At 35.6% G+C, this 16,624-nt stretch overlaps 1 protein-coding gene and 1 non-coding gene across 3 annotated transcripts in view; one reads left to right on the top strand and one right to left on the bottom strand.

Moving 5' to 3' along the window:
• CFAP299 (cilia and flagella associated protein 299) overlaps positions 1-16,624 on the bottom strand; it is a 628,891-nt gene that overhangs the window by 94,464 nt on the left and 517,803 nt on the right. For both annotated transcript variants that reach the window (XM_061191521.1, XM_061191522.1), the window contains one exon: positions 3,820-3,962. In XM_061191521.1, coding sequence (XP_061047504.1) covers positions 3,820-3,962 — 143 coding nt within the window. The remainder of the gene's footprint in view (positions 1-3,819; positions 3,963-16,624) is intronic.
• Positions 4,568-4,640, top strand: TRNAR-UCU (transfer RNA arginine (anticodon UCU)). The gene has a single exon. It is a non-coding gene; the product is annotated as a tRNA-Arg (tRNA).

Raw genomic sequence — 16,624 nt, 5'->3', positions numbered from 1 at the left:
AAGGAAGTGAAAGGAGAATCACATACTGGAAGATTATATTTTTCAATATATATAAGAGGCAAAGGATTAATCAATATTCAAAAAAATAAAAGGAACTCCTGCAATTTATAAGAAAAGGAAGAATAAATAACCAATAGAAGAAATGAGGAAAAGTCTTAATAGATACTTCAAAGAAAGGAAATCTGAACAACCAATAAAAGATGCCCAATCTGACTAGTAAACACAAAAATAAACATTAAGACCACCATGAGAGATCAATTATAACTTAGCACAGTGGAAAAAGAAGTTTGTAGATGTCATGTGTTGGTAAGAATGAGGGCTAATGAGAGCACTGATATAGTATTTTTGGTGGATATAAAATAGCATAACCACTTTGAAAACAATTTGGCACTATCTGTATACTCTTGTGCTTTCGGCTTTGCATTTTTTCATAAACTTAGGAAAATAATAAAACATTTATTTTGTCTTTCTGCATGAATTGAATTCTATTTCAGGGCAATCAAATAAACAATGAGGAAAAGTTATTCTCTGTGGAAGAATTCTAGCTAAAAAATGCAGAATGAATGATAGAATTAGAAAATCACCATTATACAAACCTTAGGAAAAACATTTAGGTAGCCTTCGTTATTGTATGCTAAAACCACTGGGTGAAATTTGATGGGAACTTTATGATAGAGTCATCAGACTGACACCACCTGAACCCACTGATCAAACTCACAGAGTTTCACATTTAAAAAAATCTTACCAAAAAAAAATTGAAACTGAATTTCATCAAGCCAGTTGACAGGAAATAGGAGGATAGAGGGAGTGTGTAACAAACAACAGCATCAGCACGATCAGTCACATTTAGAATATGACATTTCTTAGGACAAATGACCTAGTTTCTCCAACAAATCACAGCATAAAAGATAAAAAGAAGGAAGGGGGCTGTTATAAAGTAAAAGAATAACACAGTATTATTTGGATTTTGATTTGGTCAAACCAGCTATGGAAAGATAACTTTAAGATAGTCAATGAAGTATGAATAAAGACTAACTAAGTATTAGATGATATTAAGGAATTATTTTGTTAGGTATAATGTCATGATGGTTTCATTTAAAATGTTATCACATGAAGATTCATACTGAAGTGTTTACAAGTGAAATGACATATTTTATATTTGCTTTAATATAAACAAAGCTGTTAAGATAACAGAATCTAGTATTTTTAGTAAATCATTAGTTATAGAGGTGGTGGTGATGGAGAGGAAGAGGTCTAGGATAACATTTGGATTTTGCATTGGGTTACCAGGGTGGTACTATTTGCCAAGAAAGGGGACACAGAAGCAACAGTAGGTTTTACAGATAAAAATGATTTTAATTTTGAAAATAAGTTTTAGATGCTAATGGGATACCCAGAAGGTTCTCAAGTGAGCAATAAGATAATTGAGTCTTAAATAAAGAAGAGATCTGTGCTGGGGTTATAGTTTCAAAGACAACTCCACTCCAGAAAAGTGATCAAATCACTCAAGAGAATGCATATGATAAGAAAAGAAGTCCAAGGATGAACCCTGGTGATTACCAACATGCATGAAATAAACAAGGGGAGAGTTCAATGAGAGATTCTGACATAAAATGTTAGAATATTTGAATAGTTTTGAGAAGAAAGAATTAATCAGCATAAGGATTAATCAACAGTAATTAAATAATGTAGAGAAGTTAAATAGGATGAGAAATAAAAATAGTGCATAAGATTTTGAAATTGGCAGTCACTGGTGATTTTAGTAGGAGTTGTTTCATTTGAATAATGGTGGCAGAGGGCTAATTACAATGGGTTAGCACCTACATGAGAAGTGAGAGTTGGAGACACTTGTTCTTTTGAGGAGCTTAGCTGGAAACTGTAAGAGAGGTAGAGGATTTCTTTTCTTTAATATAGAAATGGTTCCAGCATGTTTAGAGGCAAGATAAAAGAGCCAGTTGGGAGAGTCAGTTTGAGAATGTATATAAAAAAAAGAGAGAACAATAAATGAAGTATGGTTTCAGTGAAAAGAAGGGTGAAAAGGATAAAAAACAAGTTGAATAAATTAGCTCTAACCAAGTCAAGGAGTCTTTTTCTCTCTGAATCTGGAAAAATGTGGTGAGAGTAGATGCATGTATAAAGGAATATTTCACTTAATAAAAAATGAACTACTAATTTTTTTTCCAGAAAAAAATTGTTTCAAAAAGTAGAGAGTGCAGCCACTTATTTTATTTCAGAAATGTCACCAGAAAAGCCTGAGTCACTCTGAGGGCATATACACCCTCGTGGTCTTTGTGGAAGCCTAAGCCTTGCTGTGTTGGGGGAATGTGGACAAGTGTGCAGCAAATTGGGCCTCTGAGAGGTGGGCTGAGGGAAGGAGGGCATGTGGTGTTCTAAGAGTTAGGGGCGGATGTGTTCTGAACATAGATGGTGGCCCAGGGGCCAGTAGCAGCCAGAATGGAATTGTGATTGGGAATAATCAGAAGGGCACTCTGAGGGGGGCGCCAGCTAGTGAGGAAGCTGATTTTGGTTGACAGAGAGACAGACAGATCAGGTGTTGGTTTCTATGTTTAGACTCAATGTTCTCTGTGAAATGTGAGGCAAATATGGACAGGAGTCAGGGTCAGCAGTTGAGAACAATGGTTTTGAGAGAGTGGTGAAGCTTCAGAATATTTTGGGGGGAGAATGGTGAAACTAAGAATTGAGAAACAGCAAATAAATGGGTGGCTGAGGGCCAAAAAGGGGCTGGCTGAGTTTGGAGACCATAAATTATTGGTAGCAGCCATCCACACCTTTGTGAAATTTCTTAAAATTTCCTTCTGCGTTACGCAGGGGTCAAGCTAATGGTGCAAGCAAGAGGATAATTGGGTCAATCTGCTTTTGAGGGTTATCAGGACAGATACAACCAAAGCACAAAAAGACATGGGCAGCTGGGATTATTTGTTGCAAGAGGCAAGTTAAATGATTTTTCTACGCATCTAGGTTGGATAGGAAAAGGGGTATGTCCATGAAATGGTGATGGGTTATGAAGTCTTTAGATAATAGCAAGAAGGATGGACACAAGAGGGCAGGAATGTCAGAGGAATAGTGTTGTTAAAAGTGTCAAATAATCTGCTGTACAGTGAAGTGGAGTTCCCTGTGCCATACAGCAGGTTCTCATTAATACCCTAATTTAAAAAAGTGTTAAATAATCTGGATACAGCAGTGGAGAGTTAAAGCAGAATGCTGCTACTACTTTTGTGTTCTATGATAAGTGAGAGGTGTAGAATAAAAAGTTTAGCTTGAGAGCTATTCAGGAGGTGGTAGAAGGATCGGGATCTATAAATATGTTGACTTTGTAGAGTAGATCCTATGTGGTGGTATAAGGGTTACAGAGGAAAGGATAGGGGTCAATAGTAAAAAGAATCATGAGTAGAAGAAATCCCCAAATAGGCCAAAAAAACAAACAAACAAACAAAAAAAAACGGGAGGAGAATGTGTTCCATGGACTGCTCTTGAGGCTTCTAGACAGACGAAGTCCCAAGTGGTGCAAGAGCCATGTGAGAGTAGCAAATTTTAGGCTCTACTTATCATTTAAAAGTAATGTCACTGAGAATTTACTTATCTCATCTCTGAAGAGTTCCCTTCCTCAGGCTGTTAATGGAAAATATGCATCTACGTTCATTCCTCGTTTTAAAATGTATTTACCTTTTATTCAAACCACTCTTACCACATTCTTGCTATATATACATTAGTGTTCCAGAAAATAAAATAAAAATCCTTATCTTTACCTCTGAGAAGCTTGTTCTCTTACTGAAGGTGTGAGAAATGTGCACAACTTACCTCATATCTGTGGGTCTTGGAAGAAGTCTTTTTTTTCCACTAAAGTAGACTTCAAAATCTTCAATCTTTAGCCTGTGGGCATAGTCAATGTATCCTGATACCTCCTGCCCATGAGAATTTCTGTCACGAATAAAGATCACAGACTAGTACACAGAAAAATAGAGAATGGAGAGAGTAAATGAACAAAACTCATTTCAGTAAATTTTACATGATAATAAAATCCACAGTTATTGAGTGATACGTGTGTTATATCCTATTCTAAGTGCTTTACGCTTCATACTTACCATGATCCTATGGGGTAGGTATTATTATTTTCTCCTGGCAGTGAAGAAATTTATGAAAAGTTAACTGAACACGCATATAATGTTTATATATAGTAATTGTATATAACATTATCAATAAATAACTCATAGAAGTCTTCCTAAGGACAGACATTATTTTCAGTATTTGAAATACATTATTTACTTTTTTCCCAGTCCCATTGTCTTCTCTTTGTCATCATTTTGCAAGTTAAAAAACTGAAAAACAGAGAGGTTGAGTACCTCACACAGCTAGTAAATTGAGAAGCTCAGATTAAAACCCAGGCTATGTGTTTGTCCTTCTAATTGTTACATTCTTTTTCCATTTAAAAACCTATATATTTTATGTTATATATAGAGAAATGGGGTCCCTTCTTTTTATTATCATAAGAGTCAAAAAAGTCTCTACAAAATTAAAATCTCTTTGCAAATTAAAATCTCTTGGGACTTCCCTGGTGGTCCAGTGGTTAAGACTCTGTGCTTCTATTGCAGGGGGTGCAGGTTTGATCCCTGTTCAGGGAACTAAGATCCGCATGCTGCACAGCATGACCAATAAATAAATAGTTAAAAAAAAAAATGAACCACTTAAAAATCTCTTTACAAATTAAAATCTCTTTACAAAATTAATTCTATAGGTCAAACCTATACAGAAAGTACATATTTCTCCTTTGTATCAATTCCTTCACAAATATCTTTGAGCAGCTACTACATGTGAGACACTGTTGAATGTGCCAAGGATACAGTGATAAGCAAGACAGTAAAGGTCCTGATCTCTTGGAACTTATGTTTAGGTAAGCAGAGACAGACAATAGACATGAAAAGAAAACAATACTTACAGTGAGGGATAAGTGTTATAAAGCAAATAAAGAAGATGGTTGGCTAGAGGAGTTGGTGGTGGTGAAGGCTACTTTAGGTAGAGTAATCAGAAAAGACCTTGAGGAGGTCTTCAAGCCAAGACTTGAAGGCTAAGAAGAGGTAAGCCTTGTAAGATCTAGAATAGGAGCCTATCAGGCAAAGGGAACAGCTGGTAGAAAGGCCCTAAAGTGGAAACAAGGTAATGCAAACAGAAGAATTGTAGTCTTTTCCTGCTCAAGCCAATAGACATTGATCTCAAGTTCTAGGAGGAAAAAAAGAAAAAGAAAAAAACCCTAAGTATAATTGGAAAAGCTCATAATGTATTCATTTCCAAATCTAGATCAAAATGTAGAATTTCATGGAGAAGTTCTATATTTGGAAGAACCTGTAAACAAGCCTTCCTGCTCCTCTTGAGCAATTACTGGATTGTTACTTGTTGGGTCTTTGTGTAGTCAATTATAGGGAGCACTAACACAGGTCACCTTAGATAGCAGAGTTTCCAAAAGGGTGAAGTTAGAAAATTGAAATAATTCTTTTTCCTGCTACACCTATGAAAACAGGTTGCTAACAATATGCCAACGGAAAAATGGAGGAACAGAGACACAATTTACAATTATTTGTTATTCTGCTGATGCTTCATCTTCCAGCTTACTATGGAACAGCATTGGGTGCTGAGAAGACTGTGCTAAGAAGAATCCTGAGGCACTTTCTTAGCTCAAGGGGAGGGAGGGTTGTGCTGGATTAGTGATGTTTCCTATAGATATGCCTGGATGAACTAATAGTCATTGTTATTCCTGTGCCCAGTTGTGTATAAACTCAATCCATAGTCCTTCTCGTTTCCCCCATGTAACTCCCAGTTAAATTTATATAGATTTCTCCATGCTTTTAGTCACCTAGTTTTTAGTTTATACAGCACAAAATTTAAATGGATAGTAACTTAGACTTCTTGAGATTCTCACACAACTAAACCAATAACTAACTTTGCTGTCCCTACTTAAACAAGGCCATAAGCTATACATATTTCATATGTAATACGAAAGGTGCTTGTAATCTTTATTCAATCAAGGCTGCTCCTGATGTAAGGCAAATCATGCAGGGACAGAGAGGGGGAGAAAGATCCAAAATAAGTCCTTTACTTTCAAAATGGAACTCTATTAACAGAAAAGAAAGCTCCTCTGTCTCTGTCTGTCTCTGCTTTTGTCTCCGTTTCTCTGTCTTTCTCTCTTTAAATGAGAGATGGACCAGCCTTATTCTTCCAGCAGAATAGCATACCAGATATTGTAACTGACCTTCCTGCTGAAAACAAATACGAAATCTGGATAAAATCTAAAAAATAACTTGTAACATGCATTGAGACACTGGCAAGAAAATGATGAATACTCCAAGTCCAAAAAATAAATGAAAGCAGGAGCCCAGAGAGGAAAGCAGAACCCTAAAGTCATCCTTGTCTTGCAGGTATTGCCCAACCTTAGAGAATCTCAGCAAAGATTTCATGATTATGTCAGGTGGGGGTGACAGGAAACAAAATCCAGTCTTTCAGATAGAGAGACTAACAGGACATATTGCAGCAACATAAAGCTGAGAAACAAAAAAAGAATGAAAAAATATCTCCACTGTGTTCAGAGAAAAGAAGAAGAATCATTCCAGAGTTACATCTAGAGAAAACACTTTTATGGTGAACAATATACAGATTTTTTAGACCAAATAAATAAATAAGAGACTTGGCTAACAACAGCCTCTTGCTCAAAGAAATTCTGCAGGATGTACTTCAGGCAAAAGAATGTGACTCCAGCTGGCAAGTTAGAGATAAAGAGTAGAATAATAAGAAAAAATAGAATAGATAAGGAATATAATCAAATATTATAAATATATAGGTAAATATTAAAAAATGTTGACTGTGTTAAATAGTAACAGTATCTTCTGTAATAAAAATAACAGTATGCCTAAAATTTTTTATATAAATGTATGTTTGGAGAAAGTTGTCAGAGTTAAAGTTGGAGTGTCTAAACTTTTTAGAATGAGGGCAGCTATACTGATTAATTTTAGAATTTGCTAAATATGTATGTATAAATTTGGGTCACAACAGGAGATAGTGTATATCATCTTTAAATTATTAGAGGATAAAACAAAGTGAGGAAAAAGCAATCAATCAATGAAACAGAAGGCAAGAAGGAAGAGGAAAAATTTGGAAGAGGCAGGACAAATAAAATACACAAATGTAATGATAGTATTATGGGCTGTATTGTGTTCCCTCAGAATCCATATGTTGAAACCTAACCCTGAGTACCTCAGAGAATGTTTTAGACAAAGGACCTTTAAAGAGTTAATTAAGTAAAAATGAGCCCATTAGGGTAGGCCCTAATGCAATCTGACTTTATAAGAAGAGGAAATTTGGACACATAGAGAGACATTGGGGGGTTGTGTGCACGGAGAAAAGACCATGTGAAGACACAGTGAGAGGAATCATCTGCAAACAAGGAGAAAGGCCTCAGAAGAAACCAAATCTGCCAACACCTTGATCTGTTTTGGACTTCTAGCCTTGAGAACTATGAGAAAATAAATTTCTGTTATTTAAGCTACCCAGTCTATGGTATTTTGTTATGGCAGCTCTAGCAAATTAATACAATAATAATAAATTAAAATAATTAAGTAATTACAATAAATGTAAATGGCCAAATGTTTAAGTTAAAAGACAAAGATTATTAGAGTGAATACAAAAATATGAAGTAAAATATAAGGTTGAAAATTAAATAATCAAAGAATACACATAAGAAAGTTCCTATCCAAAAGAGAGCTGGTATTGGCATATTAATATTAGGCAAAATGGACTTTAAGGCAAAAAGCATTACTCGAGATGGAGAGTCACTAGATAATGATGAAAGATTCCATTTACAGAAAGATACAATAATTCTAAACTTGAATAAACCTTTGAAAAGATAGCCTTAAAATATCTAAAGCAAAAATTGATAGAAGTGTAGAATAAGTCATCATCACTGTGGTAAATTTATCTCTCTCATTAAGTTCTAGATCCAAGAGAATAAATACTTAAATATTATAGAATAAATATAGATTGTAAAGAATTAAAAAATACAAGCTTGACTGTTCAGTTTTTAACTTAGTCAAGTACCTAAACATCTTTAGTCTTTAATGTTCTTGTGGATAAAATGACTGATTGTCTAAAATGATATATATTTGACCATAATTTCACTATTTTACATTATTATATATATATCCTTCCCATGTGTGTTAAAGCCCTCTGTCCATGGAAATCTGAATAAATTTCAAATCTCACTTCTCTAGTCTTGTGAGAGTTAAGTGCCTGCTCTGTGATTTTTGTGAATCCTGAGATTTTGGGGTTTTCTGAAGCTAGATAACTTCAAGTAAGGCCAAACTGGGTATAAGTGTGATTCCCGCCATGTTCACTGTGTGTCTTTGGGTGGGTTGTTCAAACTCTTAATGCCTCTCTATATTCATAAGTCCTATGGCCTTAAGTAGGTTCCTGCAAAATCCAGCAAGTCTCTACACCAAACCAAACTGAACACCCCCCAAAACAAAACAAAACACACCAAAATAAACAAGAGGCCAAAATCCTGCTTGGACCTAAGCATTTAGTTACTTAAGCCTCCTCTTTCTTTTTTCTTTTTCTTTTTCATTGAAGTATAGCTGACTGATTCTGTATATTTTCACTTACATGTGAAATCTAAAAAATAAAACAAATATATCAAAAACCAGAAACAGACTCACAGATACAGAGAATAAACTAGTGGTTACCAGAGGGGAGTGGGGTGGGGGAGGGGCAAAATAGATGAAGGGGATGGGATTAAGAGGTATAAACCACTAGGTATAAAATAAATAAATTACAAGGATGTAATATACAGCACAGGGAACATAGTCAATGTTTTGTTATGACTTTGTATGGAGTATAATCTAAAAATATGGAATTACTATGTGGTACACCTGAAGTTGATATAACATTGTGGTTAAGCCTTCTTGCAACCTCTCCCTTCTACCTGTTTGTCTTTCCACTCTACAGAGTAACAGAATAATCTCTTCCTTTTGTCTTGCATGAAACTGCTAAATTCACATTTAGGTGCTGTCAAAGCCTTACCTTCTGCCCTATTCACCCAATTTGTAAACAACATGCAAATACTGTTTATTTCCCAACAGGAATTCTGGTGATCATTGTATCAATGATTCCTTTTATTTTCAATAAAAACAAAATGTTCAACTAAAATTTATATAATTTTAGACCTAGGAAAATAATCAGAAGGAGCTGTTTTCACAAAAATCTGTACAGACCAAATGAAAATTACTTTATTCATATCTTTCCAAGTATGGTTACATATGTGTAAAAGTATATTTTTAAAAAAACTTTTTAGTAAAATTTAAAAAAAAATTGCTAAAATGAAAAATCTTCCTAATGAAAAACATGCTTTATGAAATTATTTTAAAAATCTGATTAGAACTGTTGATGTATAGTAGTAATTGGTGATAGTCAGGAAATCACAAATTTCACTTTAGAAATGCATCATTGAAAAAGCACAGTGGGGCTTCCCTGGTGGTGCAGTGGTTGAGAATCCACCTGCCAATGCAGGGGACACGGGTTCGAGCCCCCGTCTGGGAAGATCCCATATGCCGCGGAGCAACTGGGCCCGTGAGCCACAACTACTGAGCCTGCGTGTCTGGAGCCTATGCTCCACAACAAGAGAGGCCACGATAGTGAGAGGCCCGTACACCGCGATGAAGAGTGGCCCCCGCTTGCCGCAGCTAGAGAAAGCCCTCGCACAGAAACGAAGACCCAACACAGCCAAAAATAAATAAATAAATAAATTAATTAAAAAAAAAAAAAAAGCACAGTGTAGGGACTTCCCTGGTGGCGCAGTGGTTAAGAATCTGCCTGCCAATGCAGGGGATATGGGCTTGAGCCCCGGTCCAGGAAGATCCCACATGCTGCAGAGCAACTAAGCCCGTGTGCCACAACTTCTGAGTCTGCGCTCTAGAGCCCGCAAGTCATAACTACTGAGCCCGCGTGCCACGACTACTGAAGCCTGTGTGCCTAGAGCCCGTGCTCTGCAACAAAGATGAGCCACCGCAATGAGAAACCCGTGCACCGCAGCGAAGAGTAGCTCCCGGCTCGCTGCAACTAGAGAAAGACCGCACGCAGCAACGAAGACCCAGCACAGCCAAAAATTAATTAATTAATTAATTAATTAATTTAAAAAAAAAGCACAGTGTAGGGTAGTAGAAAAACAGTGAGATAGAAGAGGTGAGAGGTAGAGAATTAGAATGAAGTTAACTAATGCTCTTGATTAATTAATTTAATGTGTTCATTTATAAAATGTGTATTTTCCTCCAACGTGAATACTAATTACTCCTACCATTAATACTACTATCTATCATCTATTAAGAACCCACTATGTTTTGAGCAAAATATTAGCTTTATATTTATCATCTTATTTAATTCTCTAAAATATATATATAATGGCTAGATAGCATTATTATCCTCATTTTATAAATGTAGGACCTCAAAGCATTGAGAGTTTGAGGAATCTCCCAAAGGACATGCAGCTAGAGAGTGGGGCACACACACTCACACATCTACTTCCCATGAAGCCCATGCTCCTAACCACCATGCAGTGGACACACAGACCTGGATCCAAATGCTGACCCTGCCACCTACTTACTTTGTGACATTGGTAAGTTAGTTATCCTTTTTAAGATTCAGTTTCCTCTATTACGAAATGGTCATAACACTTGCCTCTTAGGGTTGCTGTGTGAATTAAATAAGACTATTTTTGCTAAGCACATAACAATGCCTAGTACATGATAAAACCTCAGTAAATATTACCTATTGCTTAAAAAAATTTTTACTATATTGTCACTACTGTAGTCATACTGTGTTAAGAGTTTTGTCAGTTCCTTTGGGATAAGGCAATGGAACGATCATATCAGAATTCCATTACCTAAGTATTGTATTATGTTTAGGTTGCAGTACATGGTTCAATTCATTTGTTAAATTCAGTCATCCTCAGTTAAAACTTTGGATGTATTTTGAAGTTAAAATTTAAACAATCTTCCCAGGTATTATACAGGATGGGCCTAATTGACAGTAAAATCATGATTCTGGCATCCAGAATGGATACAATAGGTTAATGGAGCCCCTTTGAAGAATCAGGTTTATTTCAGCTTGAGTGTGACATATTTTAGTAATTGAAAACTTTCTTATTTGGACACCTCTGTCATTTCAATAGGAATTAGAAAATGTTATAAATAATTGTTTTAAACTTCTCTACTAACCTTTCTTTTTCTTTTAAAAAATATAATAGCTTTATTGAGGTATAGTTTATGTAACATAAAATTTATCCTAAAGTTTTAAGTGTATAATTCAATGACTTTTAGTAAATTTCTAGAGCTGTGCAACACAATGTAGCTTTAGAATATTTTCATCACCCCAAAGAGATCCCTTGTGTCCATTTGCAGTTATCCCTGTTCCCAGCCCCAGTCCCAGGCAATCACTAATCTACTTTGTATCTCTATAGACTTTCCTTTTCTGGATTTTTTTTTCATATAAATGGAATCATACAATATATGGTCTTATTCATTCTAATAACTTTTTAATCACAGTTAATTTCCCAAAAGACACATGAAAACTCTATACTTTAATCGAAGGGCTCTTTTAAATGATGATGTTATGTTTATAAAAGGAAAACTTCCAAAATGCTCATTGTCCTTAGATAAGACCCTTTAATCTTTTCTAGAATAATTAAAGTTACAACCAACACAAGTATTTCAGTAAATCAAATGATACTCATTTGAAACCATGAATAACAGTCTACATTTATTTGCAACCTAAGCAAAAGACACAAATTTTTTTTAAGTAACGAAAACAACAATGAAAAGCACAAGAACAAGCTATTGATCAATATCAAGATACAGGCATTCCTGATATTGAAGTGGGGGGTCAGACACCAAGGAGCATGTGGAACCTGAGATTTTACTGAGATGGTCTGTGACCGCAAGTGTGAATCAAAAGACTTATGGAATGCTTAGTTAGGTCCTCATTACTTCTCACGTGTTGGGAAAAGATGAATTAAAGTACAATTTAGACCATTAATATATCATTTGGATCTCTGGCTGCTTGTCTTTTCCCAGAAGTGGATTAAAATACAAATTCATAAACTTGTTATGAGTTGAGTACATGTGTTGCCTGATTTTTCTTGCCAAACACTAATGAGGAGGCATAAACCTGATACATCGAAATGGGACTTTTTCAACCGTGAAGCCAAAGTCAGTTAAACAAAAAGCGCACTAAGCAGTATGTTGCTGCACAAAAACTGAAACATCCATTTCAGGGTATGAAAGCTGTCAGACAAGCTAAGTACTGGTGACTATCCCCCTGAGACTGTCAGCATGCCCCCTGATAAAGACAAATGAAGAAATAATTTTATCTCCTAGAATTTTAAGACTCTGGAATGCCTTTATGAATCATTAGTTTTGGGGAATTGTTTTGTTTTGGAAGAGAAATGATTTTGCAAATGGAGTCTAAGTTTGGACAAACAATTGTTTTCTAACATTTCAAAAGGTCTGTCATTATAAATTTCTCTGATACAAGTTATTTTACAAATTTTTTACGCTGATAATTATTTCAAAATTCTGTATCTTCTTATTCATTTGCAATTAGACATATCTTTTCACTATTCACACACTTCTCAGGGTTATGTGAAAGACAGCTTTTGTCCTCCCTGTTGGAGGCTTATTCTCAGAACCAGCAGACTTTTCCTTCCACATCCTGTTGCACAAAGCAGGTCACAAGCCAGCTGAGATTCAAGAGGCAGGCAGAGTGACTTCTCTTCTTGATGGGAGCACCTGCCAAGTGTCATTGCAAAGGGGCATGGATAAAAGACAAAGTGAAGAATGGTGGCTAGTTTTTGCAATCTATAAGTATTTACCATAAAGAACCTAAGAGTTTTGCTCATTTTTCGACAGTTGGAGATTTGATTTCTGAAGGGAATCATTGACTTTATTAATTTTTTTTCTCTCCCAGCTTACAAAAATGTCCATATTTAAAAAGGTTTTTCTTTGCATTACCAGTGAGGTTAAGAGCTTAGGAACATCTGATCTCACTGTTAGTATCCAAAACGTTCTGGAAATTTTAATGAATGAAAATAATATTAAAAGTATATATAAGCTCTAAATACTGGAAAGGAGAAAAAATATCATATTTGTATATAGACTGATAATTTACTTAGAAAATCAGAGACAGCTAACTGAAACCAGTACAAAATATCTATACAAAAAAATAATAGCTTGGTTTCACACTAAACTATTAGCTATTGTTCATGCAATCTTTATTTGCATTATGCTTTTTAAAAATTATAACATTCTTCCAAACATTTTTTATGAAAAACTTTTCTAAAATAACATAAAAACTAAACAAAGACGCTACATTGTTGAAGGAAATATATTATTATAAAATAAATGTATTAAAATTTTAAGCAAAATACCAATGGGGTACTTTTGATTCCTTAGAATTTTACCTTGAAGATCGTGGCTAACATTATCTAAGATAATTTTGAAAAGGAAGAATAAACAGCAGAACTTGCATTATTAGATATGAAGTTACAATAATTAAATCTTATATCATTGGTACAGTGCTAGATGGATAATGGAAAGTAATAACTTCAGAAACACACCCTTACACACAAATGTGTATGCCCATAGTGTATATGTTTTTCTATAGCACGATATTTTCTAAATTTTCTATAATGAATGTCTACTCTTCTTTAACTACATGATTCCAAAATCTTTTCTCCAAACATACCACTCTCTGAACCTCCACTTCCTCTTTTTCTAGCTCCCATAATCTGGAAGCTCTTTCAGATCTTTGGAACTGCTGATCCATTAAACTACCATGTTTCAATGTTTACTACCCTCTTTATATACTCATTTTCCGCTTTATACAGCTAAGATTCCATGGTGGAGCATCATAATTGTTCACTTGCATATCTCTTCAAATTCCTTGCACATATCCTGTTACACTCATTGAAAAAATTCCAGTACGGTTTCGACCCAACTTTCCTTTTATTGTTTTTGCATAGCTATGACTGAGTTTGGCAAGAAAAGAAGAAAACTATAATGACTCGTCTCACAAATATTAATGACCATAAACTCCTTTGGACCTATAACACTTGCATAATAATTGTCTATGATAAGCTCTTCCTCTCTCCCACACTCTCATTTTTTTATATCTTCTCTCCTCAAACTTTCAACAATACCCTTTTTTTCCCCTCACATTCAATGATCTTTCCCTCTGAAAATAGAAGCATCTTGGGAATTTCCTTTGCTTGTTACCTGAGCTCCCATAACAGTTTTAAAAATATTTTTCTTTTTGCACTTACTATTTTATATTGTAGTGTTCAAGGTCCTTGGAGACTGGAGACTATATCTTTATCTAACTTTGTATGCTTAATATCTCCCCTGGCCCTTGGTTCAAAGAAGGTGTATAACCAACATGGTTTTGGATTTGAGGTGATTAAACAAAGTCCAACAAGATAAACTGCCAGCGTGCTATTTATTTAATCATGCTTCACAGAAAGTGTCACCACGTAACAAAATAATACTAGTGCTAAGAGCTAACTTTTGAAGAGTGTTTACTAAGTGCCAACATTTCTCTCATTTAATCCTAACACAAGTCCCATAATGTAGGTAACATTATTAATCTTATTTTACAGATAAGAAAACTAAAGCAAGAGGAGGCGCTAGGGCCCAGGCTTATATGGTTAGTGTGTCAGTCAGAATTCCAACAGAAAACAATGGCAACATTTGTGTATGTACGCAGGGATTAATGGATGGCATATAGGGTCATCACAAGGGATACTGCATGAAGCCAGGGCTACTAGTACTGAAACTGACACTATCCCTACCACAGGCCTCTCCCTCATCCCCAAGTGGGAGAGTTTATCAGAACCCAAGAGGGAAGGAGAGATGCACAGGCTGAGAGCATGCTGGAGAAGAGCAGATAATTGATGTCAAAGGACATAGATAGCAGTAGGTAATCTCACAGAAGGAGGATCAAGAGAATTAATACCTTCCTGCTGGAGCCTCATATTGGTCAAATCTAACTGGGTCCAGATCCCTGATACCATGCATGTTCCCCATAGAAGCAGCCTCCCTAGGTAGAGAGTATGGTGGAGAGAAGAATGGAAGAGGCTATGAAGAAACAAAACCAATGTATGTGGAATAGTTAGTGATAATACTGGAAGCCTCTGCTATGCTCGTGGGGTGGCAGGCAGGAAGGGAGGTTTCATTTTCAATTCAGATTCCAAAAACAAAGTGATTCTTATGAACAAAGGGATTTTTACTTCCTTTCCACCATTAACATTGATGGAACATTCATTTTGCAGGGATAATACAATTGCTTAGGAGAATAAGAGACAATCTGGGAATAAGAGAAAAATGACTATGACATCACATATAGATTCTTTTTAGCAAGCTGATGGGCACTTAGAATTTTGCATGGTGTTATTGGTTTGGATCAAAGGGCTTCAGGCATGATCGAAGACTGAGAAATCAGAAATAAGAGAGGCTGACAGAACGTGGTCATCCCAGTGGGATAACTGCATCCTGACAATGAAGATATGACAAAGCCAGAACATAGTCTCTTCAATTAACAAGACTAATTGTGGGTTAAAACCACTTCCTTAGTGAGGAGAAACTATAAATTGATACCTGAACTCATTATATAGTGAGGTTTTATAATTCATTGAATATGAATGTGTAGTAAATTATTTATCATTCTCATTATAGACTGGATTCTGTCAACCTCAAAAATTTTTTTCATTGTCTCCATACAATTCGAAGTTAAAAAACTCATCTATATCTTTTAATATAGGCTTCTGAACAGAGTTAATCATACTTTGCTTTGGAGGGGTTCATTCAAATATACTTATTGAAAGACCAGTGTGCACCGGGCGCTGTCCTAGGTGCTGGAGATACAATACTGAATGAAATAAGAACCTGACCTCATGGAGTTCACAGTCTAATGAAGAAGACAGGCAACTTCTCCATATGGAAATCTGGAAGGAACTTCTTCTCCTTTACCATCTGGGCATTTTCTCTTATTCTTAGAACTCATTTTCTTGAAGGATTTTGTGGACCCACCCCCCTGCCCCTATGCAGTATCCCCACAGAACCCATTTCTTAGCTCTCCTCTCAACTATCATACTGTATCTTATTGGTCTCTTGACTGTCCCCCTGTTAGACTGTAAGCTGCTTGTGAACAGGGATGTTACCATCATGTACCTTTGTTCCTCCACAGTCAAGCCTCATGCCCAGCACAGAGAAGACATATGATAATGTTTATTGATTAAATGCATAACTGAACAAAAGAGAGAAGAAAAATATCTTTCTTCTACCCACTTTCCAAACATTAACCTCAAAATGGGCATGGGTCATATGCACACTTGGTGGTGAGAAGTATAAGAGTCACAATTTATTGATAGTCCTCTATGTGACAGGGGCTTTACTTGCATTTCTATTAAGTAAGTTAGGCATTTCTATTTTCATTTTTTTAATCACATAAGAAAAATATTATATTTTGCCCAAGGACTCACAGCTAGTAAATGGCCGAGTTGGAACTCTGAATGAAGGTT

This window comes from Eubalaena glacialis, chromosome 5 (genome assembly GCF_028564815.1).
Source record: "Eubalaena glacialis isolate mEubGla1 chromosome 5, mEubGla1.1.hap2.+ XY, whole genome shotgun sequence".
Lineage (NCBI taxonomy): Eukaryota > Metazoa > Chordata > Mammalia > Artiodactyla > Balaenidae > Eubalaena > Eubalaena glacialis.
This window is presented reverse-complemented; position numbering and strand designations above follow the sequence as displayed.